The sequence below is a fragment of the Mrakia frigida genome (assembly GCF_051309035.1).
Source record: "Mrakia frigida strain ATCC 22029 unplaced genomic scaffold BDY24scaffold_14, whole genome shotgun sequence".
NCBI lineage: Eukaryota > Fungi > Basidiomycota > Tremellomycetes > Cystofilobasidiales > Mrakiaceae > Mrakia > Mrakia frigida.
The window spans coordinates 464,876-491,541 of NW_027481267.1; the positions used below are offsets into that span (position 1 = coordinate 464,876).

The 26,666-nt window shown below is 54.6% G+C and overlaps 10 protein-coding genes across 10 annotated transcripts; 5 read left to right on the top strand and 5 right to left on the bottom strand.

The window, feature by feature from the left end:
* Positions 1-734: 734 nt before the first annotated feature.
* Positions 735-1,109, bottom strand: BDY24DRAFT_326808 (uncharacterized protein; the record flags this gene model as incomplete). The annotated part of the gene is made up of 1 exon (XM_076637074.1): positions 735-1,109. A coding segment is annotated over one exon (375 nt), but the record flags the coding sequence as incomplete, so codon positions are not given.
* A 2,547-nt stretch (positions 1,110-3,656) lies between these two features.
* BDY24DRAFT_388320 (uncharacterized protein) lies at positions 3,657-5,227 on the top strand. The gene has a single exon (XM_076640342.1). It carries the CDS (start codon positions 3,671-3,673, stop codon positions 4,943-4,945), a length of 1,275 nt encoding a protein of 424 aa, XP_076497006.1. The 5' UTR covers positions 3,657-3,670; the 3' UTR covers positions 4,946-5,227.
* Position 5,228: 1 nt separating this feature from the next.
* On the bottom strand, positions 5,229-7,499 carry BDY24DRAFT_388324 (uncharacterized protein). Its single transcript, XM_076640343.1, has 6 exons — positions 7,404-7,499; positions 7,046-7,281; positions 6,765-6,904; positions 6,438-6,679; positions 5,862-6,366; positions 5,229-5,750 (listed from the first exon to the last, which is right to left on the bottom strand). The coding sequence occupies exons 2-6, from the start codon at positions 7,227-7,229 to the stop codon at positions 5,409-5,411; spliced, it is 1,413 nt and encodes a 470-aa protein (XP_076497007.1). The 5' UTR covers positions 7,230-7,281; positions 7,404-7,499; the 3' UTR covers positions 5,229-5,408.
* Positions 7,500-7,632: 133 nt separating this feature from the next.
* Positions 7,633-11,102, bottom strand: BDY24DRAFT_434656 (zinc finger Ran-binding domain-containing protein). Its single transcript, XM_076644157.1, has 5 exons — positions 10,796-11,102; positions 10,506-10,617; positions 10,404-10,418; positions 10,241-10,302; positions 7,633-10,132 (listed from the first exon to the last, which is right to left on the bottom strand). Exons 1-5 carry the CDS (start codon positions 10,938-10,940, stop codon positions 8,049-8,051), a joined length of 2,418 nt encoding a protein of 805 aa, XP_076497008.1. The 5' UTR covers positions 10,941-11,102; the 3' UTR covers positions 7,633-8,048.
* Positions 10,753-13,317, top strand: BDY24DRAFT_53418 (zinc finger Ran-binding domain-containing protein). The gene is made up of 3 exons (XM_076644974.1): positions 10,753-11,308; positions 11,513-11,765; positions 11,910-13,317. Exons 1-3 carry the CDS (start codon positions 11,013-11,015, stop codon positions 12,915-12,917), a joined length of 1,557 nt encoding a protein of 518 aa, XP_076497009.1. The 5' UTR covers positions 10,753-11,012; the 3' UTR covers positions 12,918-13,317.
* On the top strand, positions 13,310-15,402 carry BDY24DRAFT_441193 (uncharacterized protein; the record flags this gene model as incomplete). Its single annotated transcript, XM_076644585.1, has 9 exons — positions 13,310-13,331; positions 13,450-13,780; positions 13,864-14,048; positions 14,132-14,323; positions 14,409-14,483; positions 14,561-14,627; positions 14,694-14,925; positions 15,019-15,238; positions 15,389-15,402. 9 exons carry the CDS (start codon positions 13,310-13,312, stop codon positions 15,400-15,402), a joined length of 1,338 nt encoding a protein of 445 aa, XP_076497010.1.
* Positions 15,403-16,022: 620 nt separating this feature from the next.
* BDY24DRAFT_388337 (zinc finger MYND domain-containing protein) lies at positions 16,023-16,966 on the bottom strand. The gene has a single exon (XM_076640344.1). It carries the CDS (start codon positions 16,899-16,901, stop codon positions 16,347-16,349), a length of 555 nt encoding a protein of 184 aa, XP_076497011.1. The 5' UTR covers positions 16,902-16,966; the 3' UTR covers positions 16,023-16,346.
* A 178-nt stretch (positions 16,967-17,144) lies between these two features.
* BDY24DRAFT_53446 (uncharacterized protein) lies at positions 17,145-19,880 on the bottom strand. The gene is made up of 5 exons (XM_076644975.1): positions 19,332-19,880; positions 18,423-18,833; positions 17,992-18,297; positions 17,540-17,870; positions 17,145-17,400 (listed from the first exon to the last, which is right to left on the bottom strand). The coding sequence occupies exons 1-5, from the start codon at positions 19,698-19,700 to the stop codon at positions 17,306-17,308; spliced, it is 1,512 nt and encodes a 503-aa protein (XP_076497012.1). The 5' UTR covers positions 19,701-19,880; the 3' UTR covers positions 17,145-17,305.
* Positions 19,469-20,894, top strand: BDY24DRAFT_388341 (uncharacterized protein; the record flags this gene model as incomplete). Its single annotated transcript, XM_076640345.1, has 3 exons — positions 19,469-20,241; positions 20,334-20,354; positions 20,499-20,894. Coding segments are annotated over 3 exons (669 nt in total), but the record flags the coding sequence as incomplete, so codon positions are not given.
* Positions 20,895-22,232: 1,338 nt separating this feature from the next.
* BDY24DRAFT_414978 (Hsp90 protein-domain-containing protein) lies at positions 22,233-25,532 on the top strand (the record flags this gene model as incomplete). The annotated part of the gene is made up of 12 exons (XM_076643389.1): positions 22,233-22,274; positions 22,445-22,597; positions 22,748-22,861; positions 22,936-23,008; positions 23,096-23,373; positions 23,462-23,569; positions 23,649-23,839; positions 23,967-24,171; positions 24,258-24,450; positions 24,542-24,794; positions 24,893-25,074; positions 25,213-25,532. The coding sequence occupies 12 exons, from the start codon at positions 22,233-22,235 to the stop codon at positions 25,530-25,532; spliced, it is 2,112 nt and encodes a 703-aa protein (XP_076497014.1).
* Between the last annotated feature and the right edge of the window lie 1,134 nt (positions 25,533-26,666).

A 26,666-nucleotide genomic window follows, 5' to 3' on the forward strand; every position in this document is an offset into this window, starting at 1 on the left:
GGATTCAAGGTCTGTTGCTGTCCTCCATTCCATCCTCCGTTGTATCCTCCTCCTCCAGCGAATCCTCCTCCTCTTCCTCCTCTGTTCCCTCCTCCTCCTCCGTTCCATCCCTGTCCTCCCCCATTCCATCCTCCTCCTCCTTCGTTCCATCCTGGTCCTCCTCCATTCCATCCTCCTCCTCCTTGGGGGACGTAGGGCTGAGCGGTAACTTCGACGCGTCCGAGTTGAGGTGCTGCGAGTTTCGTGATAGCGAGAAGCTGAGGGTGTTCGCGAGCCATTCGTTCGTAGCAGATAGCGTAGTTGACGTCTCCGATGCTGAGGTTCTTCATTCGGTTGAGGAGCTCTGCGAGTGAGTGGTCTTCGTTGGCTCGGCTGGGGACGGGTTGGTCGGCGATCTCCTCCTTTTCCTTTTGGAGACTTTCGAGCTCGGCCGACGCGTTGAAGGGTAGGACCGACTGTTTGGCTTTGTTGGCGAGGTACTGACGATTCTTCCTGGCGATGGCGGCCTCTCGGTTCTGGATCTCCTGCGTTTTGAGGTCGGAGAACTCGTAGCGGACTTCGGCGTCGAAAGCGTCGGGAGAGAAGACCTTGATGGCGGTAGAGAGGACAACCTCCATGCTCCAGGCCTTGGTTCGAGTGAAGTCCTTCCCTTGTAGCATCTTGAGGTCCAGTTCCACGGCGTCTCGAACGTTCTTCGGAAGACCGAGCCAGAAGTGAAGGTCGAGCGACTCGGGAGCGATCTTCTTGTTTTCTTCCAGCCAGAGAGCGATCGTTGAGAACTCTCGGTTGTACTGTTGCAGGTCGAGGACGGAATTGATGGTCTTGGCTCTTCCTCGGGTTACGAATCGTTCGAGGTCTTTGGCCGTGTAGCGAATCGTTTTGAAGAGGGAGGGGTAGTAGACGAGCATGCTGGTTTTAAGAGCGTCCCAGTTCGCTGATCCTTTCCTCGACGACTTTTGGAGTTTGATGAGTCCTTGGGCTTCTCCCTCGGCGTATTTGTAGGCGGCTCGGACCTTCTCCCAGTCCGACGTGATGTTGAGTTGATCGAAGAGATCCTCCAAGGCTTCGACCCACTCCTCGCAATCGTCTCCTTCTCCAGCGAATGTAGGTGGAGCTCCTTTGTCTCCTTTGTAGGGGATCTTGACGTAGGTAGTGACGGCTTCGGGTTCGACTTGGCCGGGTGAGGCTGATGAAGGGGGGGGAGCCATGACTTCGAAGTTTGGGTCCGGGCTGTTGTTGTTGTTGTTGTTGTAGATGGGAGAGGAAGATGTTCGAGAGTGGGGAAGGGGTACGGGCTTGGGAGTGGAGTCCGAGGAGGGTCGAGCGTATGGGGACGGGTTGTAAAGGGACGAGAGACGAGGGAGGCGAGGGTTGTTGTTGTTGTTGTTGTTTCCGGGAGTCGACGGCGTACGAAGGGGAGCGGGTTCGATTGAGTCTTGGTCCCGGATTTTAGAGTTCGAGGGATTGGATATGGCGAGGGTTTCGGACGTGAGAGGTTTCGTAGGAAGGGGAGAGGGTTCTAACGAAGGGGAGTGATGAGGCGAAGGGAGACGAGAAATGGTGAAAAACGAGAAGAGTCGAGTTCTGGCAAAGTTCCTCTGTGACCTGAATCTGCGTTGCTATTTCTTCGGGACTCTTCTTGGGGTTACGGCTTTGTAAGAGCGGAGGTTCCTCGAAGTATGACGCGTGGAAGGTTGCTCGAGAGATCAAAGGGGGGGAGTACGCGTTTGGGAGAAGACGAGAAGGGGCGGGGGTTTTGGTAGCTACGGGCGAGGATATCTATGCTTAAGCTAAGTGGTTCGGGTCGGAATTCGGTCCTTACAGCCTCCACCAGTTGTGGACGTTCTACTGTAAAGTGAAGGGTTCTGGGAGGGGTGGTGAGGGGTAGCTCTATCGAAGTTCGGGAGGGGAACGACGCTGGCGAGTGCTCGTTGAGGGTTCGGCTCTCGGAGGCTTTGGGGTGGACTGGGAGATAAGGGGAGTTCGGAACTGGCTACTACTACTGGTGACTTGAGAATGAGAACTACTGCTGGGCGACTTGACTGAGAGACTGGTGCTGAAGCTGAGAAAGGGAGACGAGAAGGGAAGCTGAGAAGTTGACCAATTCTGAGGTGAAAGTTGATGGATAGCAAGAAGGTCAAAACTAGTCCGCTCTTTATACTAAATACGGTCCGCAGTCCAACGCGCAGCGAGAGAAACAGGAGCAGGAGAGAGTAGCTAGGGAAAGGGAAGGCGGAACGCGAGACACGTCGCAAAGGCTTCAGCGGTCACAGCAAATCAAAAAGGGGTATAAACTATAAAAGGGAAGAGGCAGAGAAGGCGAGAACTGAGACAAATATGTATTCAAAGCAGAGAGTCGAGACAGAAGGGAGGGTCGAGAGCAAAAGGGAACGCGACAGGTGAGACGCGTCGCAGAGAGAAGGGTTTCAGGCAAAGGGATCTACAGGAAGGGAAGAGTCGGTGAAGGGAAGAAGAGAACTAAGTATAAACAGAAGGGCGAGGCCCAGAACCTATCGAAGCGGGGTCTCTAACCGAGAAGGGAAAAGGACAAGAGACGCGTCGTGACCAAAACAAAAGAAAGAACGGAACGGGAAGAACTCCTCACTTCCTCTCCAAACCCCCACACCGGCGAGGAAAACCTGCCTCGATCACCCTTCAAAAATCTTCCAGCAGCGCATTTTGAGTCAGTGAAGCTGTGAGAAAGTCAGGTGACCTGAAATTCGGCGAGCGAGCCAGAGAGGAGAAAGGTGAGGGAGGTGAGGGAAAAGGTCGATCGTCTGGCAGTCAACCACATCCTCCCTTCACACTTCACCACCTTCACGCTCAAGGCTCTTCAAAACTCAACCGCGATCAAGCTCGTCAAGTCTAGTAATCTTCAAATCTAGCAAACATGCTCACTATCCTCAACTCTATGCGACCTCTCGTCTCTCGAATCGTCTACACGTCGGTCGTCGCGTCCCTTACGCCTGTCGTCTGGGCTATCTCGGTGGCTTTCGAGGTGAGTTCTGATTCCTTCCATAAACCTTTTGGAGACTCCTTGATGGGCAAAGAAGGGAAATGTGGAGGTCGAAGGAGAAGGGAGAGTCGACGAGGGAGGAGGCGCGTCGTGCCTCCTTCGTTTCCCCGTGGCTAGAAGATTTTCGGGATTCGTGCTCGCCATCTCGACATTCCTCTGGAAACATGTCTGCTTTTGCGTCTCATCGGTCTCTCGATTTCCTCGAGAACGAGTTTATCTTTTGTCTCCGAGTCCCACCCTCGTCCTCCCTTGCTTGCTCTCTTCTCTTCTCTCTCGACCTGCACTCCCTTCGTTTCTGACTTCTCTTGATCTTTCCTTTTTCACCTCTTTTCCATCTGCAGCCCTCCTCTACTCGGTCTGGATCTTGCGCTCAGCCCAAGGAAGCTCGACCGACTCGACGAGCTCAATCCGTCTCCTCCTCCTTCGACCTCGACTTCTTCTCCCCTTCAACCTGTCCCTCCTCCCCTCTCTCGTCCGACGATGGGCGTGTCGGACCTGGGTCGGAGTTGGGTGGTGATGATTCTGCTGCTGTCGCGCTGGTGATGCCATGGTTGGTGGGAATGGAAGGGAAAGAGCTCGAGAAGGAAGGAGAATCGGAGGTGAGCTCGCTCGTTTCTCTTCTTGTCTCCTTTGTTTGCTTTCCCCTTCATTTTCATGGCTAGCACAGAGCTCATGCTAACTCCGATATCGATACCACTCCTTCTTCTCCGCCAGGCTATAGCCTCTCCATCCTCCCCCTCGCCCTCTACCTCCTCCTCCGACCTCGAGCTCTCCCCTTCCTCCTCCGCCTCCTCCAAAGGACTCATCACACCCTCCTCTTCCTCCTTCGGTCCCCTCCCTATCCTCAAGATCGCCGACTTCTCCACTCACCCCTCTTCCATCATTGAAGATGCCGTCATCCCTCAGGAGAAGGAGGTCGTCGTCGAAACCAACACTCTCGGACTTCAACCCTTCCTCGACGTCGAACCCATCGCCTCCTCCCCTCCCCTCGAACAACCTACCACCCTCATATCTCCTCCCACAGTCAAACCCACTGCCGCCCTCCCATCCATCCCTGCCAAACCCAAGTCTCGGAACGCTCGGAACAAGAAGGTTCAGCCCAAGAAGGTCAAGAAGTCGGAAGTCGTCGTTCCCGTCGCTCCTCCCTCCCCTCCTGCTGCTCCAGTCGAAGCGGCCAACAAGAAGTCGTCTAAAGCTCGATCTCGCAAAGGTCGCAAGAAGTCGAAGACAATTCCCGCCATCTCATCAGTCGCACCTCAGGTTGTCGTCGTCGTCGAGGAAAAGCAGGCTCAGTCGAAGGACTCGCCCATCGTCCTCGTCGATGAAGTTGAAGTCGTCGCTTCTCCTCTTCCCTCCTCCCTCCTCCCACCTCCACCTCCTCCCCGATTCAACCGACCCAGGTCCTCTACATCTCCAACCACTCCCCACGAAACCGTCCTCGCTCAAATCCTCGTCCAATATCAAGACCCAGACTACTCCTCCTCCCTCGACGACGAACTCACCTCCGTCGCCATCCCCCTCCCCCTCCCCTTCTTCCTCGACCTCGCCGCAAAGGCTGCCCCTCCCAGCACCTTCTCTACTTTCCTCGACATCGACGAATCCACCTTCTCCTCCCTCCCCTCAGCTGCAGTCCCCATGGCTCGAAACTCTTTTCCCTTCGAGCTCAACGAAGACGGGAAGATCGTCCCCTGGTACGAACCTCAATCTTTTTGCTGGAGCGACGAGGAGGAGGAAGAGGAGGAGGTTGAATCAGAGCTCTCCATGAAGAAGGGACTTCGTTCTCGGTTCACGGGGTTCCGTCACATCCTTTCTGAAGAGGGGACGGCGATGGCTTTCTACGATTCTCGGAAGACGACGACGAAGAGTTTTTGGGAGAGGGCGAAGGTTGGAGGGAGTCCTTTGAGGTGGGGTTGGGTTGGGGAGGAGTAGGAGATGCACTCATGGGTGTTGGAGATGGAGGAGGAAGGGGTGAAGCGCAAAGGGTGGTTGATGGTTCGCGGAAGGGAGGTTGGCGTCTCACCGGACTTGTTTTTTCTTTTCTTTTCTCGCTGTTGTGCTTCGTTCGTGTTGATGTGTTGCTTGTTTTTCTGTTTGAATGCTTTTACCTCTTTTATGCTATCCCTTGTCATATTTCTACTTCTTCCCCAACGGGTCTCGACCCAGTCCCTAGCTTTTCCTCGTTTTGTTGTCCGTTCGAAGTTCTTCCTTTGTTGCTCGTTTCACTTTACTATTACATCTGAATCGCTTTGCTTTTGGGCAGCCTCCTGAGAAAAGAATGGGGAGACGGCCCACGCAAAAGAACTATAGGTCCTCCTACAAAAGGCGTATCAAAAGAGACTCAGCACCCGACGCGTCGCCTCTCCTCCTCAACCCGACCTCCCCAAGCCGAAACCTAGGATCCCAAAAGCTCTTCGATCCCCCTAACTAGCTCCTCAAGCTTGCTCGCTTTCTCCAAGCTCGTTCCAACCATGCTTCGAAGCATCTCGGAGAGGAGACGCGTCGTGTCGTCCAGACCGAGGGGTTGGCCGTCGAAAGTGAAGCCAGGGCTCGAGTTACCGATCCGTTGGGTAGACTGATCGTTCGAAACTGACTCGGGGGCAAGGGAGCGAGAGGAGGATGGAGGTGGAGCCGAGGGAGAGGAGGTGGAGGATGCGAGGAGGGATTCGACGAGGGAGGTGATTTGAGGCGAGAGAGAGGCGGGTAGCCCTGGAGTGGTGATAGAATCGGATGAAGTCTGTAGAGAAAAAGAGGGAGGATTATGGTGAGCTTCTGACGCTCCGTAAATCGTCGAAACAAAGAAGAGAAGTGGAAACGAAACGAAACGAAAAGGTGGAACGCCGCTCACCTTCTCCCTCCACGTCGTCTCAAACTCAACCATCTTCTTCTCCACCACTTCCAAAATGGTCTCAAACTTCTTCACAGCAGCGACCATCGGGTCGTCCGCTCCTGCCTTCCCAGCACCGTCACCGTCCATCGCGTCGTCTCTCCCTTTCTCTTCCTCCTCTCCGTTCTCCATCCTTTCCTCCATTTGATCCATTCTTTCCATCCAGCTCAAATGATTCTCCGCTGCCGTCTTCTCCGCTTGATCGAAGCGAGAGTCCAGGGAGAGGGAAGAGGCGGAAGGGAGGGCGATGGATCGATTGAGGGTTTGGAGGAAGGACGCGACGAGGTCGGCGAGTCGAGGTCTGAGAGCGTTGAGACCTTCCTTCTTGAACTTCGACTGAATTCTAGCCTCCGAGGACAGGATGGTGGAAGGAGCGGGAGGAGCGGAAGAGGGTGGTTGGGCGGTGGAAGCGTTGGAGACCGTGACTCGAGTGAATCGCTCTCGGTCGAAGAGGAGGGAGACGAGGCTGGTCAACCCAAACGACATCAAAAAGTCAGGATAGAAGATGCGTAAGAAGAAAAGTAGTGAGGGACCTACTCGAGAAGGAGACCGTCAAGAGGCTTGCTCGTCGCGTCCGAGGAAGAGTTGGACTTGGTCTCGACGTCCCTGTCTACTCCCAGACTTTCAGCCAATCTCCTCGATCCAATCGAGCCGTTCGTACCGTCTTGAGGTCTTCTTGAGTCGAAGGAGGAGAGTCGGGAGGAGGAGGAAGACGAGGGAGGCGGAGGAGGACGAGGTGGACCGAACTCGGTGGCGGAGGAAGAAGAGGAAATCGAGCGCTAGAGAATCCCCGAAAGCGATACTTTAGTCAACAGATGAGAAAGAGAGGATTTTTCTACGTCGTATGAATCAAACGAGACTCACGTCGCGAGGAGGAAGAGCCCTTCTGGAGGAAGGAGAAACCGATCGGCGTCGAACGGGAGACGCACTCCTTCGACCATCCTCACTCCTTCGTCTCGGAGATCTGTGGTCGGAATCACGGTCCTTCAGCTCTGCAGGAGGATCTAGCAAAGGGAAGGATGAGTTTGAGTGTGGAGGGGATAGAGCGAGGGAAAGTCGAAAGAGGTCAGCTCAGTGCTCTTGCTTCATCCTCCGACCCCCTCCCCCCCATCCGCCAGCCCCTTCTCCTTTGCCTTGGAACGCACCATAAGCTCCCCCTACTCCCTTCTCCCTCTCTTTATCCCTCCTCCTCCTCTCTCTCCGATCATCTGCCTCCCGTTCCGAGCGTTCGATGTCGAGCTCTCGTTTCTCCCTCGCTTGCTGTTTTGGAGCATCTCTGGCCTCCCAGATCTTCTTCCCTTGAGCCTCCAGGTCGTCCGGAGTGTCCATGCGAGGGGAGAGAAAGTACCGATGGGGGGTGGTGGAGGGAGGAAAGGGGGGACTGGAACAAGTGAGGTGAGGCGAGGAAGGAAGGAAGGGAAAGGAAGGTGAGCTCGAGCTTCATTCCCTTCCTTTGGGCTTCTGCTTCGCTCGCACGTCGTATCCCTCCTTCGAAGAGCTTACCCTGAGCGTTTGAGATCCTCGGTCGACGTAGAGAGTTCAACTATTCCACTCGAGAGCGCCAGCGAGCAAAGAAGCGAGAAGTGAAGAAGCTGGTCGTTCCAAGTTGCCTGCTCCTCCTCCTTCCTTGAGCTCACCTCCTTTGCTTTCAAGCTGTGCTTGATATTTTTTCTCTTCGTCGGAGATATGTGAGCTAGAAAGGGTACATAAATGGATAGGATAACAAGAACTGGGTCGGCTCACAACATGGAAGGAAAAAAAAAATGGAGGAGGGAGCGTCAAACGATCGCTCGACGCGAAAGACCATGTACGAGACGCGACGCAAAGCAGCAAAACAACGAGGTCGGCGAGAGAGCGAGAACGGGAGGATGAAGTGAGAGCAAAAAAGAGAGCGTTCATGTTCGTGAAAAGTATCGAGAAGGGGAATCGAAAGAAAACCGACGGGAGAGGAAAGAAAAAGACGCGACGGTACGCGACGAAAGAGAAGCAAGAGAGGCAAAAAGAGAGTGAAGACGTAGAAAAGCAAGAGGATGGAAGATCGTTCAAGGTCGTATAGTAGTGTGGGAAACAAGGAACAAAAGAAGAACCGAACCGAACCGAAACGAAACAAAGTCCATCACCTCCCCTTCCCTCCCCTCCTCTCCCTCCTCACATCCCAGCCTTCTTCCTCCCCGCACACCCATCCGTAACGTAGCAATGCCACATCTCCGATAGGTTCCTCCTCCCACAATCGTCGCACTTCCAACCCTCCTCGAACATCTCCTTCGCAGGAGGTCTCGCCGTCTCGCACACCGCGCACTCAGCACGCCAGGCGTCGTTATCGAGGGTGCATAGAGAGCAGCTCCAGAAGCGAGGACCAGTGGCGGGAGGAGGAGGTTTTCGAGGGGAGGTGGGAGTTTTGGGGCCGTTTGAGGAGGGGTTGGACGAGGAGGAGGTGGAGGGAGAGGTAGATGAGGAAGAGGAGACGAGAGAAGATCGAGGTCGAGAGGGACCCGCTTGAGGTTGAGGTTGAGACTGAGGTTGGGCTGGTTGTTGATGTCGACTTGGTCCGGCGATAGCGTTGGCAGGCTGTCGAACGGGAGCGGATCCTGAGACGCGTCCCGCTCCTCCTCCTCCCACTCCACCACCACCGCCGACGACTCTCCCTCTCCCCTCCAGAGCTTTCCTCTCCCTCACTCTCTCCTCCATCTCCCTCGTAGATACCCCAGCAGGCTTCCCAACTGCACCTCCGAGCTTGTGAGGCCCCTCCGCTGACGGTCTCGACATGGCAGCTTTGGGCGTCTTGATCGCTTTGCCGAGTCGAAGAGGGTAAGGATCGTCCTCGTCGTCGTTGATCACTCTAGGCTTGGGAGCGGTCTTAGAGGTAGGGCTTCTGTCGTAGGAGATGGAGGCGTAGGAGGTTGAGACTTTGGAGGGAGAGAGGGAGGTGGGTGGGTTGGGTTTGGAGGACGGGGGCTGTTTGGATGAGGAGGAGGAAGAGGGAGTGGGTTTGGGTTTCTTGGAGGAGGAAGCAGGCTTGGACTGGGAGCTAGGAGAGTTGGATTTGGAGGGTTTGGATCGAGAAGCCTGAGAGATGGCCTTGTCGAAGGCGGGAAGCTCGTCGTCGTCGCTGTCCTCCTTTTCCGTGTCCGAGATCTCGATGACGTCCTGTTCCTGGGAGTTCGAGCCAGATGACGAGGGAAGTCGTCCAGGAGCGTCTTCGTCGCCGTCGGTGTTCTCCTCCTCGTCGGAGTCGACGACTCGCTTCTTCTGCTTCTGGGAGGAACCCGACGCGTCGGCGGGGGCGGCCTTCTTGAACGACGAGGACGAGAGCTTGATTCCAAACCGAGCGTTGACCGGAGCGACGAGTTCGTTGAATAGAGCCTGTGGTAGATAAAAGGGACGGAGGGGAAAGTAATTACGAGAAGAAAGGGACGAAACGACGAAACAGAAGGCAGGACGAACGCTATCCTCCTCCTCCTCCTCCTCCCCCTCAGTCTCCACAATCTCATCGTACTCATCATCGTCGTCCCTCTCCTTCCTCTCCTCTCGTGCCTTCCCCTTGATCATCCTCCTCCTCGACCCGTCTGACTCGTCGTCTCCTTCGTGAGCCCAAGTAGGGTTCTCCTCCTCCTGCTCCTCGACTTCCATCTCCTCGTCGCTCGGTTGAGTGAAGAGTGGTTGCTCGTGGTCGTCGTCGTAAACGCTCCTCCATCCAGTCTTAGCAGCGTCCTTCTTCGTCTTCTTCTTGGGCCGAGGACGTCGTTCCTCCTCCTCCTCCTCCTCCTCGGAAGCGTCGTCGTTCGAATCCACAGCGTCCAGGACCAGGACCTTCCTCGAGTTGGACTTCTTCTTCTTCGACGAGGACGACTTGTTCGAAGCAGCAGCATTCCTCTTCCTCTTCTTCTCCCTCTCCTTCTCCTCCGCAACGTCTGAATCGTCCGACACCTCGGCTCTCATCCTCTTCCCAGCCTTCTTCTTCCCCTTCTTCTTCTTCTTCTCGGCAGCTTCCTTCTCCTCCCTAGCAGCCTGCCTCTTGATCCTAGCCTTCTCGAGCTGCTTCTGCTTCTTGATAGGGTTGACGGGGAGGGAGGAGCGTTTGACGGGAGCAGCATCTTCGTCGTCCGAGTTAGACGACTCGATCGAGTCGTCTCGTTGAGCATGATCTTCGTCGTCGTTTGAGTCCTCGAGTTCGTCGATTTCAGAGACGTCGGAGAGCTGAGGGTCACCGGGGAAGTGAAGGGGTTGGAGGCCTGTTGGGAGGGATGAAGAAAAAGGGGAGGGAGGAGTCAGGAGATGAGGAGCGACGAAGGACTAGGGAGGGAGGAGCCCAAAGGGACGAGGCTGGTGAGGAGACGAACCTTGATCGATCCTATTTCCATTTTCTCGATCGTGAGCAGCTCGAGCTCTTATCTCGGATGCCCTGAAGAGAAGAGAACGATAAGGGAGAAGGTCAGCGAGAAGATCAGGATGGAGCTGACGGCAGGCGAGAAGGTAGAGAGAAAGAGGGAGGCAAAGACTCACGAGTCACATCCAGCTCTGATAGTAGAGAACCAAGACGAACACATATGTCAGCTCGAGTCTCTGGTATAGAGGAAGAAACGAGAGAGGAAAGCGCCGACTCACCTCTTCTTGTACGACCCCAGCTCCTCGCTCTCCTTCTTGGAGAGATCCCGGCCCTCCTTCTGAAGGCGAGCTCGTTTCGCAGAAAGTTGTTTCTGTCTCTCCTTGGAGACGTCTATGGAACGACGAGTAAGAGATGAGAGAAGGATGGATGAGCATTCTCGTGTAACGGTTGGGGAGAGGAAGAGAAGAGAGAGCTCAAACGAAACGTCGAAGCTCAACATCGACGCCGGTCCTCCTCCTCTCTCCTCCCATCTCCCATCTCCTCTCTCTGAGAGTAAAGTTCAGCTCACCTTTCCCGTCCACTCTATTCCCTCCCTCCTCTAGATGGTTGAAATGAGCAAACTTCCTTCCTCCAGCCTTGGGGTTGGCGGTTTGAGCTCCCGAGCGAAGGGAGGCGACTCCTTTGACCATCCCGGGAGAGCGAATCGGTGGCATCGAGGAGGAAGAGGGGGAATCTTGATCAATAGAGAGTTGGGATGGATGTTGAAGAAGTAGGTGGTTTCTGGGATGGTGGTGGTTGGAGGGAGAAGAAGGGACAAGGCGAAAAGGAAGGTCGGGAGGGCAGGGGACAGGGGTGAAACGGGAGAGCAAGGTCGACGCACTCTTCCCTCAAACCACCACTTTCAATACTACTCCAACTTCCACTTTCCGAGCAGGAATCGACTCACATTTCTCCCTCAGTATCTACGAACGAACCTCAAAGGAAGAAGATCTTCAACGCCCGAGGACAAGCCGTCGAGGGAACGAACGACAGTCGAGAACAGGAACGAGTCAGCAGAGATGGACGACGGAACAACTTCAAAGTGAGCTTTTCTTTCTCTTTCAGTCGTTGTATATATAGAGGAAGAAGGGTTCGGAGGATGGTAGAAGCGGATCTATCAGAGAGGGAAGGACAACAACAGGAGGGAGGGAGGAGGAGAAGAGCTCGCTTCGTGTGGCGAAAAGCGTCCACTTCTCGTCAATATATACTGATTTCAAGCCCTCTTTTATATCATTCGTATCTCTAGAACTCTACCTTCGAGACCTTGGGACGACGATAGGACGGACAACTTCGACGACGGAGGAGCACAAACGAATGATCCGTTGGCCTCACGATCGAAGGGAAAGGGACGGGAAGTCCAGCCTCTCCCTCCCATCCTGAAGAAGAGGGAGAGGGAGGAGATTGTTATCGACGATGATAGTGATGTGGCAGATGAAGGGTACTGGAGTACGCAGTCTGAGGTGTTCGGGGAGGGTTGGAGGACGAAGGTGACGAACGAGGTGGGTTTCTTGATCCCTCTTCTTTTTCACTCTCGTCCTTTCGTTCGCTTCCTTCCTTTCCCTTTCCTCTGAAGACGTGTAGTCCGTCGTTTTTGATCTGGACCTGGGCCTGACTGCTTTCCTTCCTTCTTCTGAACAACACAGAGCGACCAACCTCTCACCCTCCCCGAACTCGTCGCCCTCTCGACCGCCCCTCCTCCTCTTCGAAGATGGAAAGCCATCAAACCGAGACGACGGTCCACCACCGTCTCCTCCTCTTCCCAATCAACCCTCTTTCACTCCAAACCACCCTCCTACCCTCCTCAAAAGAAATCCAAAACCTCGTCTTCAACCTCAGCTCGTCACGTCGCGTTCGACGAACCCAAATCCACCGTCTCACCTTCCGTCCCCTCTCCTCTCACTCCACCTACCTCGGACAGCGACTTCGAGATCTTCGATCCCCATCAAGAAGGGACGGACGAATCTTCTTCCTCTACAACGGATGACGAAGCTCCTCGACCCTCCAAGAAACGAAAACAAAAACAACCCTCGTCCTCGTCGTCCGCCTCCTCCTCGAGATCCAAACCACCCTCCTACCCACCTCCTCCCGCTCACAAACGACCCATCACCCTCTCCTCCTCTCCTGAACCCGAACCCATCCGTCGATACGTCCCCGTCCCTCTCTCAACAACGACGAAGACTTCCAAAGCTCCGGTTAAACCCAGGTCGAAACCCTCTCATAACTCACCTCAACGACTCGGAGGAGGGTTCGTCCCTCCTCCTCCTGAGCTGGCTGGTGCAGTCGCTTCAGGATCGGGCGGAGAAGAGTGGAGAGGAGGGAAGAAGAAGGAGAGCCCTTGGGGGCTGGAGATCGAGAAGGGGAGGTCACCGTGGGGAGGAGGAGGAGGTGGTGGGATGAGAGTCGCTGGTCCTTCTCAACCTAAATCCAAACCCAAACGTCGACTGGATCCCTATCCTCAACCCCCCATCGCCAGGAAACCCAAAGTCGCGGCTCCTCCTCCTCCCGTCGCTCGACCTCAACCTCAATCAACCTGGCCTCCTCGAGCTCCCGCGGTCGTCGCCCCCCCGAGTCAGTGGTCCTGCCCGAGTTGCACATTCTTCAATGATAATGCTCTGTGGGAGTGTTCGATGTGTGAGACGGCGAGGCCATGAGGAGGACTGAGGGGAGGGAGGAGGAGTCGAGACGCGTCGGATTTCGATCGAGGTTGATTCGCTTCGTTGCTTGTCTTCCCTGTTCGGCTTCTAGTACTTTGATTTTCTCTTTTCAGTAACATGCCCGTTTCGCTTCTTTTCTGATGCTTTCGTTTTTCTGTCCTTGCTCTTCTTCTCGTCTGACTTCTTTCATTTCCTTCGTCGCCTTCGTTGTTTTCTTCTCCACTTCTTCCCCTCTTTTTCCCTTCATGCCTACATCATGAACCTTACCAATTCCATCCCCCCTCTTCCACATATCTTCTCTCTTCCTTCGATGTTTTCAACTTCTTCCTCGCTTTGCTCGCCAGCTCTTTTCGTCGCGTCTTCCGCTCTCCTTTTGATTTCTTCTCACTATGCACACTCTCATCCTCGCTCGTACCCTTCTTCGCTTACCTCGATGAATTTCTTCATCTCCCTCGCCACTTGCAGAAAAGGGAAACCAGGAGCGGAACCAAAACAAGTCGACTTCAGCTTCACTTTCCGAAACTCGAAGTTCGAGCCGAACCGTCATCACCTCCCCTCTTCCTCTCCTCAACATGCCCTCTCTTCGAAACCGTTCTCGTTCTCGCTCTGCCTCCCTGCCTCACCATCCTCACTATCGTCGCTCAGACTCGGATCGAGAGGAAGAACCGAGGTCAAGCCATCGTCGAGGAAGATCAAGATCAAGGTCGAGGGAAGGTCGCCACCTCTCCTCCCGTTCTCATTCCCACTCTCATTCTCGCCATCGTCATCATCATCGTTCCTCAGCTCGAGAGGAGGACAAAAGCAGAGAGAGGACCTCTCGTCGAGATCGAGATAGAAACCGAGACGAGGGGGAAGACGAGGTTGAGGAGGGAGGGAGGAAGCCGGCCGTGAGCTCGAGGAGGAAGAGGGAGGAGGGAAGGTCTCGCTCTCGTTCGCCTCGAAGGCACGAGAAGAGCTCCAAGAGGGAACGGGAGGTAGACGACTCGAGTGGGAAGATGCGAGCTTGGGATCAGGCGGAGGAAACGCTGGGAGGAGAGCTGCAGAAGGAGGAGAGGGGTGCGGGAAGAGGAGGACGAGGAGGGAAAGTCGAGAAGGAGAACAAGAGGGGTAGTGATGGAGCAGCTGCTGGTGAGTCCTCTTTTACATTTTCTACTCAATCTTGCGAGTCGAGAGTTGGGCTGAAAAGCTGGTTTTTCTCCGCTCTGGTTCAGTCGAATCAACCCTTGGTCCTCACGACCTCGTCACTTCAGGTCGTCGCTTTTCCCTCGCTTTCGAACATCCCAAGATCGACAAGTCTTCCAAAGCGGATTCAGTGGACGACTGGAGGCTGGCTTCGAAGTTTGATGGTCTGACGACGGCATTTGGACCTGCTTGGAAGAAGAAGGGGAGCGGAGAAGGGAGGGGTGAGTTGCTTCGTGTTTTTTTTTTGAGCTGCGAACGGGACGTTGCCCTGACTTGTTGTCAACGATTTGGATTTGGGTGTAATAGGGAAAGAGGCGTGCTGGAGACTGGAGCAGCTGGGCTATTGCGTTTTGACGGGTGCTTGTCCGTTTTACCATTCTCGTTCGTCTTCCTTTCGACCTCGACCCTCGATCCTTGCGGCGCGTCTCGTACGCTGATTAAACTCGTTGATCTCGCAGCTGGATTCACTGGACTCAAAAACAAGCCTGTAGCTGCGTCAGAGGAAGCCGAAGCCACATTGTCCAAGTGATTACGGTTCCGGTTCTCTTTCGTTCAAAAAATCGACGTGTCCTGATCTTCCTTCCTTTGCAGATCACTCGACCGACACGCCAGTCCTAACTCTGCTACTTCTATCTCCCTTTCCTCAGCCATCACGCTCTCCTCTGTCTCACCTGGAGGTCCCCATCTCAGCCTTGACCGAATGCACGACCAAGAACGACGCGACGAACTCGTCGAACTCCGAAAAAGAGTCACCTGCTTGGAGAGGGACAACTCCTCACTCGAGATGAGATTCGAAGTCCTGGAGCAAGACTTTGAAGCCAACGTATGTCCTTATCCACTCTTTCCCTTCCGTTCTCACTCCAATATCGAGCTCGAAACTCACCTCCTCGTCAACGCGTCTCCTCCCTTTCTATAGATGTCCCACCAACAACCCTCTCCACCTCCCTCTTCTCTCTCCTCCCACTCCATTCTCTCAAACACCCAATCACCACCACTCCTTTCTTCCCTCCCTCGCAACGCTCCCGAACCCGATCTCTCTCGTCAACTCGAAACTCCACACGCGTCGCAGAGGTTGGAGGAGGAGATCAGGGAGCCTAGGGATCATCAGCAGCAGCAAAGTGGAGGCACAGGGTTTGGTATCGAAAGGAGCGGGAAAGAGAAGCTGGAGAGAGCGCTGGGTGTCCCGGGAGGAGGAGGAGGAGGAGGGAGGGAGGGTTGACGAACGCGTCGTGGTTTCCGCTCGAATTCGGTTTCTCGCTCATGTCCCTCTGTTTCTGTGATTCAAGAGATCGGAGCCTAGCCTTCTTTTTGCTTCTTGGACCCGGTCGACTCTGTATCTGTAGCTTTATCCCTGTGTTGCTGGCTTTCTTCTTCCCTTTGTCGTCGCGTCGCTACCTATCGTTTCCTTTCGTTCTTCCTCTCCTTCGATATAACGATCCATGACGATCCATTTCGGACGGCTCTGAGGAGTGGTTCGAGAGTGAAGCCAAAAACCAAAAGTCAAAACATTCGTGCGAAGCCAAAAAAAACTTTCAAAAGACATCGAGAAACGACGCGTCGATGCTCTCTCTGCCTCCCTCTCTCTCGCTTCCCCTCCCCGAAGCAGGCGAGCCTCCTTTTCTCTCGATATTATCGCCCCACCAAGAAAGAAAGGGACACGATCTCTCTGCCATTACGTCCGAAGCCACATCTCGATTACACGATCAACTCGTGCAACCCAAAGAACCCGTTCGCCACCTTTGGTCTCCTCCTCTCTCGGCGCGCTTCCTTTCCCCTCCCTTCGCTCTCTCGTTCCAAAGCAACCACGATCGTTGGTCTGCACGCACGTATATCACAAAAAGAACAAAAAAAGTAACGAGCAGCGCTAAAGTGAGACTGACTACTATTATCTAAGACTAGACTAGACTCCCTCCCTCCCTCCCTCCCACCCGGCCGCTAAACCACAATCGCCTTCTGCACCGTCGTGACCGTCGTCGTGTCTTTGGACTCCTTCCTCCTCGGCGTGTGATTCCCAGCAACCACCTTCGTCAAAGGAACCGCCACCGAAGAAGAAGAAGAGACCTTCCTCTTCTCGAGGAGTCCACAGACGTGTTTCCTGAGAACGAGAGACCGGAAAAACGAGAGTCAGTTTCAAACGCGTCGTCGTCGTTCCTCGTCTTCCCCCTCGAGTCGTTCCTCTGTTCCTCGTCTCGCTCACGTCCAACGAGAACCCGAAAAAAAAAAACGAAAAAGATCCAATGCGACTCACTTCCCATCCCCGGCGCCCAACTCGCCAACCCTACACTCCCTCGAACAGAACCTGACTCCACACCTCGGACAAGCCGGTAAGTTGACTCCCTCCCTCTCGCACACCCCGCACGAGACTCCCTTGGTGATGATGGAGTCCATTTCGAGTTGACGGAGTTGCGGGTCGAGGGCTTGATCTCCGAAGCGGGAGAGATGGGGGTTGGAAGGAGCGGAGCGAAGATGGGAGAAAGCCGCGGCGAGTTTGGTTCGAGGGGAGGAGGGTTGGGATTGGGAGGTGTTGGTGGTAGGTTTGAGGTGGGTAGACGGGGAGAGGAGAGACAGGGTTGAGTTGGGAGTTGTAGTCGAGGAGGTTGTTGCAGGTGGTGGGAGGAAATGAGATGGGGACAGTGCCGGTGGGAGGGGCGAGGAAGCTTTGGGAGTGAAAGGACGGGTCGTAGAGGAAGAAGTTGAAGGTCGAGTGGACGACGTTGACGTTGAAGACTCCGGTTGCTGTCGTTCCTCCTCGAACGAATCCTCCTCCCTCGACGACGACGAAGGTTGCGATTCAAACATGGACTGAATCCTAGGTCTCTCCCTCCCCTTCCCCTTCCCCCCATTCGCATACCCACTCCCGATCCTCTCCCCTCGTTCCACATCCTCCGCCATCCCAGCCGCTCTCATCGTCCTACTACTGCTCACCGCCAACCTCCTCAAACTGCCCTCCGCACCAGCCTTCTTCCCTCCTCCGAACCAACTCCCAACCCACGACCCCGCTCCTCCTCCTCCTGTTCTCGAAGAAGGAAGAACCTTCGACACCGCTCCCTCAGCAATCACGCTCTCGTCGATGGTCCCCTCGACGACTCCGCTTCTGCTCCCTGAGAGTCGCATGCTGAGCATGGAAGGCGAGAGGGAGACGCCTGATTTGGTCGAGAAGGTTGAGGTTCGACGGGTGAGACGGAAGGGGAAGGGTTGGTCTGTCACTTGAGGTTGGAGGGACATGAGGGAGGGCGAGCGAGAGTAGGTTCGCAGATTCGACGAGGAGGAGGACGAGGAGGGGAGGTTGTTGGAGGAGGAGGAAGGGAAAGCGAGAGAGGTTTGGGTTGTAGCGAGGGTTGGAGTGGTCGCTGCTGTTGAGGGTAGAGGTAGAGGAGGTTGACGAGGGAAAGGGAAGGAAGGCAGGGCGTGTTGGTGGGAGGGAGTGGTCTGAGGAGAGAGGGTGAAGGGCGTTGCTGGAGTTCGAGTGGTACGACTGAGAGGTCCGTTTCCGTTTCCGTTTCCGTTTCCTTTCCCGTTCGTTGCCGTAGAGGGTCCAAAAGTCGATGCGGTCGAAGAGTAGGGAGAGAGAGTTGCGACGCTCGGAGAGGGAGGTTGGGAAGGGGGGAGTTCGAGGGAGGCGATTCGCTTTTCGAGAGAGACGACACGCTCTTGAGCGCTCGTGAGGAGTTCCGTTGCTTCCTTGAGGTTGGAAGGACCGAGAGAGAGGAGGGTGCGGAAGTTGTCGAGGGACTCGTGAGGAGAGGTGGCGTGGGAGGTGAGGGCGAGCTGAAAAAAAGAAGGGAGCAGACGCGTCTCGATCAGCACGATCTTCCTTCCTTCCCTCTCGTCCAATCCCTCCCTCGTTTCGTAAGACCAGATAGGATCCAAGAAGGGTCCATAGACTCACAAGGTAATGCAAATGCATCTTCAAACTCCTCTTCAACGCCTCGGACCTCGCACTCGATCCGCTGTGCTCTCCTCGTCCAGGACTCTCGAGCGGCATCGTCTGCTCCTTCAAGTTCCAGTCCGCCGCGAGAGCTTCTCCAGCGAGGTACTGAGCGAGCTGCCAGATGTTGGTGTTCTTCTTGGAGTCGCCTTGTTCCGGAGAGAGGAGAGGGTGGTGGGGAGGAGAGATGGGAAGAGGAACGGGAGGATCCGAAGGGTGGACGAGACCTCGGCGGTAGAGGGAGAGGAGATGGGAGGCGAGTTCGTGCTGCGAGAGAGGGAAGAGAGGGAAGAAAAAAAAGAGTCAGTGATGATTGTTCGGGACGGGGATGAGTCGGGGAGAAAGAAAGGAAAGCTGAACGACGCAAAACACGACGCGACCCCGAAACTCACAGCGTTCTCCAGTGCTATTGCTGGATTCGAGATCTTCCCACTCCCGACCTCTCCTCCCTTCTGCACCAAAATCCCATTCGTCGTACTCGAACCACCCCTACTCTCTCTCTCCCTCTCCTTGCCAACAACAACAACAACAACGCCCGCTCGTTCCAACTCTCCGGCCAACCCAACGAGATAAACTCCCGCTGCTCGATTCATCGTCTCCCACTCCCTCCTCTTCTTCATCTTGCTCTTCGTCGCTCCTGCTCCTCCTCCTCCGACCTGAAGATGACGGTCGTCCGGACCTCTGGAGAGGAGGTTTCCGAGAGCGAGGGCTGCTGCTGGCGACGGGTTGGAGGAGGGAGGGAGGAGGAGAGCTTTCGAGTAGAGCGAGATGGCTAGAGGGGTGTTGTGAGAAATGAGAGCTTTCTGTAAAGAGATTAAGAGAACGTGGGTCAGTTTATTGCGTCGGAGGAAGAGCAGAGGAGGGAAGGAGGGCGAGGGAGGGCGGGGAAGAAGGGGGAGTTGAGTTTCGTTCCCATGAGCTCGTCACGTTGGAGGCGATGGTCCGCGAGCGGGAGCAGATACCAGCCAGGATGCTGCCAGAAGTAGTAAGCGAATAGGAGAGGATCCTTCCGTTTAAGGATCGCCGCTCGATAAGATAGACTTCGCCAAAGGGAGGGGAACTCTCCGACCTCCTCTCTTTCCCTCCTCTCCCTCTTGGCCATCTCCCTCGTCGCTCTATAGACTCTACTACCTTCCAGGAGCTCTACCAGCTGGCCGATAAGCTAGATTTGGCTTCCAGCTCTGATTTGAGCCCGATCAAGCTCATTTTTTACTCCCCCTCCTCCCTCCTTCCTCGGCGCTGGCTGCTTCCCTCCTCCTCCTCCTCCTCCTCCTGCTCGCTTCTTCTCTATCTGTACTAACCTGAGCGTCCCACATCATCCCTTCCAGATCCTCATCTTCCTCCTCGTCGTCCTCGTTCTCCTGTCCGTCCTGCCTGGTTTCCGAATCCTGTTGGGATCCATCCTGGTCGTTGAGGAGGGAAGGAAGCGCGAAGGAGGAACCTCCGAGTCGATTCCGAACGGTCGCGAGGAAGGAGGAGCTCGTTTGGGAGGCGTCTAGGGAAGTGGTGGAGGTGGAGGTGGAGGTGGAGGTGGAGGGGATGTTCATGGCTTGAGGAGGAGAAACCGAGAACTGACAAGAGAAGAAGGGAGAGACGGTTGAAGGTAACCCTGAAATTGGTTCGGTGAGCTTTCGACCTTCCCACGTTTTGATCAACCGACTTCTAACCATCACCCTCTCCCATTTTTTTATGGAAGATTCTTCCTCGCATCCCACTCACGAACACCATCACCCTCCACCGTATACGTTCGTTACCGAAACCACTCCCTTCTTCGCTCCCGACGATGCTGCTGCCGTCCATCCTCCTCCTTCCTCGACGGATCCCTTCTTCGGCTTCCCTCCTGCTCCCGTCTCGCCTCTCGTACACCTCAACACGTTTATCTTCCTCTTCCTCCTCTTCGTCGTCTTCTACTTCCACCTCCTCGATTGAACAACAACAACAACAACAACAACAACAACAAGAACCAGACCCAACCACCGCCGCCGTCGAAGTCGACCTCCTCCCTGCTTCCTCCCAACCCACCCCTCCTCCTTACAAAGTCGACCACTTTGCGTTCACTCCGTTCAACAAGGACGAAGCGAGCAAGTACGCTCCCAGGACGGAAGCGTTCGTTAAAAAAATCCATCTGGAGAAGCTTGCGAGGGAGAAGGCGGCGGTCAACATGTTTGTGAACGAGGGGAAGATGCCTGGGGAGATTGCAGATGAGATGGGGTTAGTAGGAGATTCTATACTTCGTTTGTTGATACTGAGAGAGAGGGAGGGAACTGACTTGTTTATATTCGACCGTTGGGTTGATGCTGTAGAGTCAAAATCGGAACAATCAGGTTCGTTCTCTCGTCCTCTCTCTCTCTCTCTTCCCCCTTCGACCTCCCTTCCCATCTCTCCTCCCACTCACCCACACCCGATCTTACCTTCTCTTCTATAAACAAAAATAACTAAACAAATCTCCCCTCTCACCCCAAAACCAGATCCTACTTCCTCTCCCAATCCCGCTCCTCCCCGTCCATCTACCACACCTTCAACGCCAACTGGGAACGCGCCTCGACCGAACCTGGGACGTACAACTTCATGGACTGTAAGACCATCGACGATGCGTTTGCCAAGATGGATGGCTATGCGGCGGTGGCGGAGGCGGAGAAGAATTTGAGAGGGAGAGGAGGGTGGGGAGGAGGGAAGAGATAGGTTGTTCCTTTTTGAGGGAGGAGAGGGGAGGAGAGGATGGGAGGGAGAGGGAGATGGTGGGGAGAGGAGAAGGTTAAGAATATTGGTGGGAGAAGGAGGAGAGGGAAGGGGAAGGGAGAGAAGGAGCGAACGAACGACGCGTCGCTCTCGGATCCCGTTTTTTTTTTTTTTTTTGCTTTTTTATGCTTTTTGACGAATCGTTGCCTTTGGTTTCGACTTCTTTCTCAACCTTGAGAACTGTCAGGCACGAAGCTTCACTGATCCCGAGACGAAGAACCGAACCGAGAGGAAGGCAATGAAACGAAACGATGTCGACACGGGAAAAACAAAGAGACGAAGGTGCGACGCGAAAATGAAAGCAGCAATTGCGCCGGTAAATCCACAGCTAGAACCAGTCGGAGCTTGGGAGCAGGAAGATATGCTCCGTTTTTACCGTGGGCGAGGAGCCTTTCCCAGCAAGCAAGAAACAGCGAGAATCCCCAGAACGACTCAGAAAAAGGGAGATCAGACCGCGACGCGTTCCCTCCCTCTCCCCTCCCTCCCTCTTCCTCCTCCTTCCACCCACCGCATCCAAGAAAAACAACCAGAAACCAGAGCGGAGGACGGTAGATCGATCTTTTCTGCCTTTTGATCGAACGAGGAACGGGGGCGAGTGATGAAAAACGGCCACAGTGGCATCTTTGATCCTCTTCTCGACTTCGATCCTCGTTGAGATCGACCATCTTACAGTCGAACGGCCGCGGAAGTTCAATGTAAAAAGAACTTCGAAGACTGTCTGGCTCGAAAAGAAAACACTATGGAGATCTGACTGGTTTGGTTTCCGGGAGCGAACCGAGCTTCAGAAGAGGAAGAGCAAGAGAAGTAGACGACTCTGAGAGAACTGACGCGAACGGTTCTTCCCTCCTCCCAGGTTTTCCTCTTTTTCGTCTTTGATCTTTTCGTTTCAAGACTCTGAGACCCTCTCCAAGTCGGGCACACATTCTTGAGCAACGCTAGTGGAAATCTATAGCGTCCTCTCAAGGGCCAGACTCTCAGGAACCTTCTAGTGGTTCCTTCGCTGCCTTAATTTCGCCGTTTTGCCTCTCTCCCTCACCTTTCCCCCAACACCCACCCTCTCCTCCCCCCACCGAACCCACCCTTTTCGTGAGTTCGTCTTTCTGTGCCTCTTGGGGTTGTCGTGGCGATGGAGAGCTTTCCAGAAGCAGTCTGGCAGGGAGCTGAGAGCTGGGAGAAGAGGAGGAGAGCTTGAGAGGAGAGAACGAGGAAGTGACGGAACGGTTCGACGAGAAGCGAGCCAGAGCTCTTCCTTCGACTCGAGAAGCTCGCTCTACTTTGGTAGAGTCGAGGGCTTGACCTTCGGTATCTACTGGTGGAAAAGAGAGGGAAGAGGAGTGACTCTAGACGAGCCTGAGCGATTGAAGAAAGAAACGGTTGAGCTGACCTTCCTCTTGCTTTTTCATCTCCCTTCCCTCCCCTCCCTCTTCTTCTCTCGCTTCTCTACAGTCCTTTCTCCTTCCATCATGTCCGCTGCCGTCCCCGCCCCTGAGACTTTCGGTTTCCAGGTACGTTTCAACTCTCCTTCTACCTCCCCTCGCTCGTCCCCCTCAGCCCTTCTTGTCCTTCTTGAAGAGCAAGCTCAAAAAAGAAGGACGACGACCGAGTCGAAGGCCTGTCAAACACGAGCCGAATCACTGACCTCTCCTTCCCTTTCTTTATCGCATCGTGTTTCCAGGCCGAGATCTCGCAGTTGTTGGATCTCATCATCAACACCTTCTACTCCAACAAGGAGATCTTCCTTCGAGAGCTCATCTCCAACGGTTCCGATGCCCTCGACAAGATTCGGTACTCTGCCCTCACCGACCCTGCCCAGCTCGAGTCTGAGAAGGTGAGTGCTCCCTTCTTTATCTCTTTCTACCGCTATAGAGCAGTCGAGAAAGCTTGAGCGGCAGCAAGTGAGCTCTAGGATCGAAAAAGAGTCAGCAACTGACCGATCCTCCTTTCCCCTTCCTCGTCTTTCTTTTCTCGCTTCACCCAGGATCTCTACATCCGAATCACCCCCAACTTGGAGGAGAAGACCCTTACCATCCGAGATACCGGAATCGGAATGACCAAGGCCGATCTCGTTAACAACCTCGGAACCATCGCTAAGGTTCGTCTTCCCTTCGTTCCTCCTCTCACCTCGTTCCAATTCATCGCTGACCTCCTTCTCGTTGCTTCTCTCAGTCTGGAACCAAGTCCTTCATGGAGGCTCTCTCTTCCGGTGCCGATATCTCCATGATTGGACAGTTCGGAGTTGGTGAGTGGTCGCTCTTTCCTCGTCTTGAATCTCGTTCTCGAAACCGAAGCTGATCCTCGTCTTCGTCCTCTCTTCCTTTTTTCTCAGGATTCTACTCCGCCTACCTCGTTGCCGAGCGAGTTCAGGTCACCACCAAGCACAACGACGACGAGCAGTACATCTGGGAGTCTGCTGCCGGAGGAACCTTCACCATCACCCCCGACACCGAGGGAGAGCAGCTCGGACGAGGAACCTCGCTCAAGCTCTTCCTCAAGGAGGATCAGCTCGAGTACCTGGACGAGAAGAAGATCAAGGAGATCGTCAAGAAGCACTCCGAGTTCATCTCTTACCCCATCCAGCTCGTCGTTTCCAAGGAGACCGAGAAGGTGAGCTCTCGTTCTTCCGAGCTTCGAGACGAGGTCGAGTCGAGAAGTTCGAGCTGACGCTTCCTTTCGCTCGGTTTCGCCTTTGCAGGACGTCGAGGAGGAGGAGGAGGTCGATGAGTCCAAGGAGGAGAACAAGATCGAGGAGATCGACGACGAGGACAAGCCTAAGGAGAAGAAGACCAAGAAGGTTAAGGAGGTTCGTCGCGTTTCTTCCTCCTCTCTCTCCCCTCGTTCGACGTTCGTTCTCTGACCTCAACCTTCCTTCCTCCGCTCAGATCACCACCGAGAACGAGGAGCTCAACAAGACCAAGCCTCTCTGGACCCGAAACCCCCAGGACGTCACCCCCGAGGAGTACTCGTCCTTCTACAAGTCCCTCTCCAACGACTGGGAGGACCACCTTGCCGTCAAGCACTTCTCCGTTGAGGGACAGCTCGAGTTCAAGGCTATCATCTACGTTCCCAAGAGGTGAGTTTTGCGTTTATCTGCATCGTTTGTGTCGTTCGAGTTCGTTCGTTGGTTCGACGAGCCCGAGGAAAAGGAAAGGACTCGAGAGCTGACCTTCGTTTCGTTCCCTCGTTCGTCCGTCTCCCAGGGCTCCCTTCGATCTCTTCGAGTCCAAGAAGAAGAGAAACAACATCAAGCTCTACGTTCGACGAGTCTTCATCATGGACGACTGTGAGGATCTGATCCCCGAGTACCTCAACTTCGTTCGAGGAATCGTCGACTCCGAGGATCTCCCCCTCAACATCTCCCGAGAGACTCTCCAGCAAAACAAGATCCTCAAGGTCATCCGAAAGGTTCGTCTGCACTCTCTTGCGCCTTCCTTACACTCCTCGAGCTCGAGCTGACCTTGTGCTCTCCTCGTTTGCCTCGTCGCTCACAGAACATCGTCAAGAAGTGCATGGACATGTTCACCGAGATCGCTGAGGACAAGGACAACTTCGCCAAGTTCTACGAGGCCTTCGGAAAGAACCTCAAGCTCGGTATCCACGAGGACGCTCAGAACCGAGCCAAGCTCGCCGAGTTCCTTCGATTCAACTCCACCAAGTCTGGAGAGGAGATGACCTCGCTCAAGGGTTCGTTCTCGTCCTCCTTCCCTTGTCTCGTTGCTTCCGTTCCTTCGCTGACTCGTCTCCTTCCTCAATCGTCGTTCTTTCCTTCATTCAGACTACATCACCCGAAAGCCCGAGATCCAGAAGTCCATCTACTACCTCACCGGAGAGTCGCTCTCCTCCGTCCGAGACTCGCCCTTCCTGGAGGTTCTCAAGAAGAAGGGATTCGAGGTCCTGCTCCTCGTCGACCCCATCGACGAGTACGCCGTCACCCAGCTCAAGGAGTTCGACGGACTCAAGCTCGTCTGTGTTTCCAAGGAGGGTCTCGAGCTCGAGGAGACTGATGAGGAGAAGGCTGCCAGGGAGGCGTGAGTCGATTTCCTTCTTTCTTTCTTTTCCCGTTCGAGGACGAAGTTCGACGCTGACTCTCTTCGTTCCTTTCGATTCCTTTTATCGAAATCTACAGCGACGTCACCAAGTTCGAGGACCTCTGCGCCGCCATCAAGGAGAACCTCGGAGACAAGGTCGAGAAGGTCGTCGTTTCCAACCGAATCACCGACTCGCCTTGCGTTCTCGTCACCGGACAGTTCGGATGGTCTTCCAACATGGAGAGGATCATGAAGGCTCAGGCTCTCAGGGATTCGTCGAGTGAGTACCTCAAACCTCTTTCTTTTCCTGGCGAAACCGAAAAACAATCGAGATCTATCGAGAGATTTCTCGACGCGTCTTCCTTCACGAAACTAACCTCGACGCGTCCTTTTTTTATTTCTTTTCTTCACAATCTAGTGTCCTCCTACATGGCTTCGAAGAAGACTATGGAGCTCAACCCCAACAACCCCATCATCATCGAGCTCAAGAACAAGGTCGCCGAGGACAAGGCCGACAAGACCGTCCGAGACCTCACCTTCCTTCTCTACGAGACCTCCCTCCTCACCTCGGGATTCACCCTCGACGACCCTTCGTCCTTCGCCGCTCGAATCAACAGGATGATCTCACTTGGTTTGTCGATTGATTCGGATGTTGCCGACGCTCCTGAGGCTGCTGCGGACGAGGACGATATGCCATCGCTTGTTGAGGAGAGCGGAAGCATGGAGGAGGTCGATTGATTGATTTTTAGTAGTTAGGAGTGATCTGCATGTGTTCTAGGTTAGTTTAGAGCACTTGAACGGTCGGAAAGAGCGAAAACAGGCGACTTGAGTCGATTTTACTCCCTCCTTTGCAGTCCCTTGAGCTTCGAACGTACCCAGAGGTTGTTTTCAGTAGTCAGGAACGTCATGTAGAAATGTGGATGCTGTGGGAGCAGAATCGACGGCGGAAGTGGGGCGAAAACACGGCGAGGAGAACGTCGGTCGCGTCCTCTTTGAGCACTCGTTTCTGGCTCTCTCTTTCCTTTCAGAACTGTCGAACTCGAAGGAAGGAGGCTGAGAGCCTGAGAAGTACACTCTGAGCGTTGCAGAGCTCCAGAAGTTGTGGGCGGCGAGAAATGGAACGACGCAGAGGGAGGGAGGGGGGAAGGGAGAGTGAGCCTGCGTTCAGAACAGTCGGATCTTTCTTGGCTCGTCTACCACAGCGAAGCGTACGTTTCTGCGCTCAAAGCCTCCTCCTACACCTCTTGCTCCTACAGCACCCTCGACGCTCCTCCTCTCGTCATTAGACTCGGTTTCCTTTCTTGACTCCCTCGAGTGAGACGTAAGAAGTCGGGTTCGTTGGATATGCAGGGCTCCTGACCGTTGGGAAGACTAATCTGAGAATCCAGCTCTTTAGACGCGATTCAAAGCCTTATTGGAGCGAGAAGAAGCGAGAGGCAGCAGGCTTTCGTTCGAGCCTTTCGCTGCGAAGGTCGAACGCGCGGACGGTCTGATCGTTTAGGCTGTAAAACCAACGAGTGCTTAGGATGCTTTAGTTTTTGAAGGTACGAGAGTCAACCCGTGAAGAGGAGACTTCTACTAGGTCTGATCCAGGACAGTGTTTGAGGGAAAAGGGAACTTGAGTCAAGTTGTTTCGGCACGTCTTTCGGTTCTTTCCTTATGAGACTGAATTTCCTGTGTTCTGGATTCTTGAGCCTTGAGAAGAGTTCATTCGAAGAGAGGTGGCTAATTCATGGTGGTGAAAACGTGGTTGTATCCGATCAAAAGCTGTCGCTTTCTTGTTTCTTGCCGTTCGAGTCCCTCGCTTGATGGGCAAGGAGACTCCGACCGGGTTTGCAAGCAATGGAGTTCCGGATGAAACTGGACAGCTGG

Bases quoted from the DNA above. Each gene is read 5' to 3' on its own strand.
- BDY24DRAFT_388320 (XM_076640342.1), top strand. From the start codon at position 3,671: ATGGCTAGCACAGAGCTCATGCTAACTCCGATATCGATACCACTCCTT.
- BDY24DRAFT_388324 (XM_076640343.1), bottom strand. From the start codon at position 7,229: ATGGACACTCCGGACGACCTGGAGGCTCAAGGGAAGAAGATCTGGGAG. The intron at 6,367-6,437 runs GTAGGTCCCTCA...TGGGTTGACCAG, and splicing joins CTTGACGGTCTCCTTCTCGA to CCTCGTCTCCCTCCTCTTCG. The intron at 5,751-5,861 runs GTGAGCGGCGTT...TTTTCTCTACAG, and splicing joins AGACGACGTGGAGGGAGAAG to ACTTCATCCGATTCTATCAC.
- BDY24DRAFT_434656 (XM_076644157.1), bottom strand. From the start codon at position 10,940: ATGCCACCGATTCGCTCTCCCGGGATGGTCAAAGGAGTCGCCTCCCTT. The intron at 10,618-10,795 runs GTGAGCTGAACT...GTCGTTCCATAG, and splicing joins GAATAGAGTGGACGGGAAAG to ACGTCTCCAAGGAGAGACAG. The intron at 10,133-10,240 runs GTTCGTCTCCTC...CCCTCCCAACAG, and splicing joins TGGAAATAGGATCGATCAAG to GCCTCCAACCCCTTCACTTC.
- BDY24DRAFT_53418 (XM_076644974.1), top strand. From the start codon at position 11,013: ATGGTGGTGGTTGGAGGGAGAAGAAGGGACAAGGCGAAAAGGAAGGTC. The intron at 11,309-11,512 runs GTGAGCTTTTCT...TCGTATCTCTAG, and splicing joins GACGACGGAACAACTTCAAA to AACTCTACCTTCGAGACCTT. The intron at 11,766-11,909 runs GTGGGTTTCTTG...TGAACAACACAG, and splicing joins GGACGAAGGTGACGAACGAG to AGCGACCAACCTCTCACCCT.
- BDY24DRAFT_388337 (XM_076640344.1), bottom strand. From the start codon at position 16,901: ATGTTTGAATCGCAACCTTCGTCGTCGTCGAGGGAGGAGGATTCGTTC.
- BDY24DRAFT_53446 (XM_076644975.1), bottom strand. From the start codon at position 19,700: ATGGTTAGAAGTCGGTTGATCAAAACGTGGGAAGGTCGAAAGCTCACC. The intron at 17,871-17,991 runs GTGAGTCTATGG...TCTTTTTTTCAG, and splicing joins AGATGCATTTGCATTACCTT to CTCGCCCTCACCTCCCACGC. The intron at 17,401-17,539 runs CTCCTCAGACCA...TTTCCCTTCCTC, and splicing joins AGCAACGCCCTTCACCCTCT to CTCCTCCAACAACCTCCCCT.